This window comes from Plasmodium relictum, assembly GCF_900005765.1.
Source record: "Plasmodium relictum strain SGS1 genome assembly, contig: PRELSG_00_v1_295, whole genome shotgun sequence".
Taxonomy (NCBI): domain Eukaryota; phylum Apicomplexa; class Aconoidasida; order Haemosporida; family Plasmodiidae; genus Plasmodium; species Plasmodium relictum.
Genome location: NW_021628499.1, coordinates 1 through 4,990, shown reverse-complemented (window position 1 = coordinate 4,990; position 4,990 = coordinate 1). Strand labels below are relative to the sequence as shown.

Sequence of the window (4,990 nt, the reverse complement as noted above, 5' to 3'; positions counted from 1 at the left end):
ATAATATTTTTTCAAAAGAGAATGATAGTAATTCAACAAAAATAAGGAAAAGATCAATATAAGTTACTAATATATATCTATGAATATTACTATAATAAAAAAAATCAATTATAACTAAAAAAAGAAAATATATTTATATAAAATAAAATTTAATATCAACGAAGATACTGATTTATTAAATTGACTTTTAAAATTTTTTTTACAAAATTTGGAAGTTTATTAAATTTTAAATTAACATAATCATTCATGTTTTAATAGGTATTGTCATAGTATAATATAAAATGAATACATTAAGTTTTACAAAAAAGTAATATCTTTAACATATCTTGTTCTAATATTTTTGTTATCCACTATATATTAACGTAATTCATAGATATACATATATAAAATTATTTTTTGAATGTTTTCTTTTTTTTCATAAAAAAAAATATAATAAATAAAAATTCATTTTTTAAAAAATTATTTTAATTAAAAGAAAAAAAAAGAAATAAAAGGGAAAGTAATTTTATCCTTATTCCTAATATTAGGGTGTATAGTAGACATTATTTCTATATATCTAAAGGTTTTACAATTACAGATATATCAACTTTAAAACAAATGTATAGTAAAAAGGAGAAAAAAAATATATTAAGATTTCTTATAAAACTTTTTACATTTACCCTTTTAATTTGGATGTTACAATGTTCTAATAATGTAGGATAATAATAATACTTAAAAATATTTATATTTTTTTGTTATTAGTATTTATTTTTGTTTTGTATTTTATTAGTATTAAAAAAAAATTTTTTTAATACTGAATATTTTTTTACTATTTTAGTGGAATTTCTTTAAATCACTGAGTTTTAAAAATGACTTAAAAAACACGTTAAATTTAGGAGTTAAAAGATTTTTAGCACAAAAAGATATAATAAAAGAAAAAAATGAAGAGCCAAAATTCTGTGATCTTGAAATAACAGAAACCAATTTAGAATCAAGGAACGATAAAAAAAAAATAGGAAAAAAAACATATACAGAACAAGAAGATGAAAAAGGTATAAAGCAAGGAAATGAAAAAGATATAGAACAGGGAAATGAAATAGAGGCAAAAGATAAAAATAAAAAAGTAAAATTTAATGAGGAAATTTCAGGAAAATGCAAAAATAATTTAAAGCTAGTTTTATCATTTTTTGCTATTTTCATGTCAATTTTTTCATTTATATATAATATAATACAAACAAATGTGCACATTTCATTACCATATCTCGATGCAGTGTTTATTAGTATATCTCTTATAATAATTTCAATTACTGTAATACAAAAACAAATCGAAGCAAAATTTAAAAATAATTTTAAATATTTCTAATTAAAATTATTACAAACTAGAAAAAAATATATAGTTTAAGATTAATAATATCTTAAATGCTATCATAACTTTAATTTATTAGATGTAATTTCGATGATTTTTTAAAAGTATTAATCAACAATTTAATAAATGTAATATAGAGCATTCTTTTCTAATTTTGTTTATTATAAAAATATTTTTGTAATTAATGCGTACGTTTTATGAATTACATTGCTAATCTATTAATTTATGTTCAATGTTTTTGTTATTTATTGATTTATTAATTACCCATACAAATACTTTGCTATAGCGCTGATCAAACAAATTAATAACGAGAATGTATAAGAAATTATACTTATTTTTTCTTTATAAATAAATAAATTTATTGACATAATATTTAATTTAAGTAGCTTTTTATTGTTCCAGAGGTATTTATTTATTTTAACAAATGTACACTTTATTTTTATTAAAAATTAAATCCTCTATTAAATTATAATTATGTAAAGTAATTTGATTACAACAAATAATAATTTTAATTTAAAGTCAAACTATTTTTAATACATAAAAATTAAATATAACAAAGCAATATACTCTTTATTTGTTCTAAATAAAATGTCTTATATGATTTCGTCTTTCAAAATAAAAATTAATTCCTTTCTCCCCATGATTTATTAATTGACTGTTTAATGACTTTGCTAGAGTATTAAACAAACAAATTGATAAAGAGAACGTATAACTAAATATACTTATTTTTATTATATACAGTAATATTTAATTTTTTATAACCTTTAATTTGAATTAAGCAATTATGTATTTCTTAACAGACATATATTTACCAAAATAAATATATACTTATTTACAAAGAATAATTATATTATTTTAATTAAAAACACATATAAAATTTATAACAAATAACAAAAATTAAACTCTGAGTTATTCAATGTTATATAAAAAAATACAAATTCAATACAATATAAACATTATATTGTTTATGCCAATTTTTATCTATCAATCAAAAATTAATAATATTTCAACTCCAAAAAAAAAAAAAGTTATTTTTTTTTTAAATTACAAAGATGTATAAAAATAAGGTAAACAAAAAAAATATAACTATATATATATATATATATATATATATATATATATATATATATGTATATTTTTTTTTTTATAACTAGCGTCAATGCATAGCCGACTTCTACTTTCCTGACTGGTAAGATAATTTTATATTACAAAAGGTTAATAACATTTTTTTATTAACCGTGGATACATTTGTTCAATTTAATAAAACATTTTCTTTACTTCTCTATAACCTAAATTATCACTGTAAAATACTTATTTCATATGTGTATATATAAAATCACCTTTTCTCTCTAGGAAATTATAGTTATCAAAAGATAAAAATTCTTTCTCTTTCATTTATTAATTAGTAATTCAATAAAATTGGTAGAATAATGAACAAACAAATTAATGAAGAAAATGTAATATAGTCTCTATTATTTTTATTTATTGTAAAAAAGTATTTGTTATATACAATCAAATTTCATATAATTTTATTATATAACATGAAACAAATCATTTATTTCACATAAAACTTATGAATCTTTAAAGACATAAATTCATGATTTTTTATTTCTAATGTAAAACTTATTTTGTAAAAAGAGTTATTAAAATTATTGATTATATAGATTATATATAAAATAATATATTTGATAATACAGTAAAATTAAATATTAATAAAAATACTTAACTTTTTTTTTAAACTTCGAATTTAATTTCTCATGGTTTTTAAAATTAGTGCTATTGACAAGATTTAATTCCTCTCAAAATAAAATTATTCTACAATAAAAAAAAAACAATAATTTTTTAAATTAAAAATTAAATAAAATAAATTAATAAAAACAATTCACAATAAAAATATAATAAAACCTTTTTTTATTTTTTAATTACTTAAAAACTTTATTAAATAATAAGTGTGCATGATTAACTTGTTATTTCCCATACAATTTACTAATTATTATTTTATAAAAACCTAATAATATCTTTTATTAGCGAAGTGTTGAATAAACAAATTAATAAAGGGCTTGTATAACTAAATATACGTTTATATATATATATATATATATATATATATATATATATATATATATATATATATATATACTTATTTTATTATATGTATAATGGCATTTTATAATGCATAATATTTAATTGAATTAAATAATTCTATATTGCTTAACAGATATATGTTTATTTTTATAAATGAATTTATTTAAAAAGAATAATTATATTCTTTTAATTAAAAGCACACACAAGATTTATAACTAATAACAAAAATTAAACTCTGGTTTATTTAATGTTATTTCAAAATATATAAGTTGAATAAAGCATAAACATTATACTTTTTCATATATTAAGTTTTTATATAAATAAAAATTTAATTATCTTTTTAATTCGGACCAAAACTTAAAACAATAAAAAAAAAAAATAATTTTATTTTTTTTTTTAATTACAAATGTGTATAAAAAAAAAATAAACAAAAAAAAAAATGTCATATATTTTTTTTTTTTTTTAACTAGCTTTAGTGCATGGCTGACTTATATTTTCTTGACTAGTAGCTCGTTTTATTCCACAAAAGGTTAATAACAATTTTTTTATTAACCACATATATTTTAACTAACAATTTATTATTTATTATTTATTATTTGAAATCTAAAACTACTCTTATGGAATCTGGATTATAGGCTATTTCCAAGAATATATTTATATATCTCGATTCTTTTGATTTTTTTCCAAAAAGGTAATGTGGTTCATAATCATTTATAAATGATACATTACAGTGTTATTCATTATCCTGAACTATTTTTAACCTCTTTTTACACAAAAATTGTAAATTTACATAATAGTTTTAACAATTTTGAAATTATTTTTCGATGGGGTAAATCAAATCGAGTATTAAAAGATAAAGTAAGAAACTACACAAAGAAATATACATAATTTACCATATTATATTAAGAAATTCCTTGGAAATAAAAAATTTTCTTTTTTTCCTCAAAAATCTTAATAAGATCTTCTTGAGATTAATTATTTAATATTCATTACATATGCTATGGTTTATTTTAAAATTATATGACAAAATAGAAAAATATATTTGTATAAAAAAATAGATGAATTTTTCTAGAAAATTTGTTAAGATATGTTTTGAGTAAAACTAAATAACTGTAATGAAATTTCTTTACTAACACGTATATGATTTTAATGATACCATTTTTTATTAATTACCTTAGAAATAATATTATCTATATTTTTCAGAGTCTGATATTATATCTTATTTTGGGAAATAGTCTTCTAAACTGTTGCTTGATTCCTTATGAAGATCTAGTTAATAAAAGATGTTATTAAAATTTTATAATATATAAAGTTAGCTTACTAGTTAAGAAAGTACAAGTGAGCCATTGGTTAATAAAAGGTATTATTAACCTTTTGTAGCATGCTAAGCTAGTTGCTAGTTGTATACGTACAAGTTAGCCATGCACTGACGCTAGTCCTATATATTTAAAAAAAAAAAAAAAAAAAAATAAAGTTATTTTTTTTTGCTTGTTTATTTATATATATATACATCTTTGTAATTTAAAAAAAAAAAAAAAAAAAAAATATATATTTTTTTTT

The 4,990-nt window shown here is 17.4% G+C and overlaps 1 protein-coding gene across 1 annotated transcript; it reads left to right on the top strand.

Moving 5' to 3' along the window:
- Nucleotides 1-597: 597 nt before the first annotated feature.
- On the top strand, nt 598-1,342 carry PRELSG_0022500 (Plasmodium exported protein, unknown function; the record flags this gene model as incomplete). The annotated part of the gene is made up of 2 exons (XM_028680092.1): nt 598-693; nt 818-1,342. 2 exons carry the CDS (start codon nt 598-600, stop codon nt 1,340-1,342), a joined length of 621 nt encoding a protein of 206 aa, XP_028531101.1.
- Nucleotides 1,343-4,990: the final 3,648 nt, after the last annotated feature.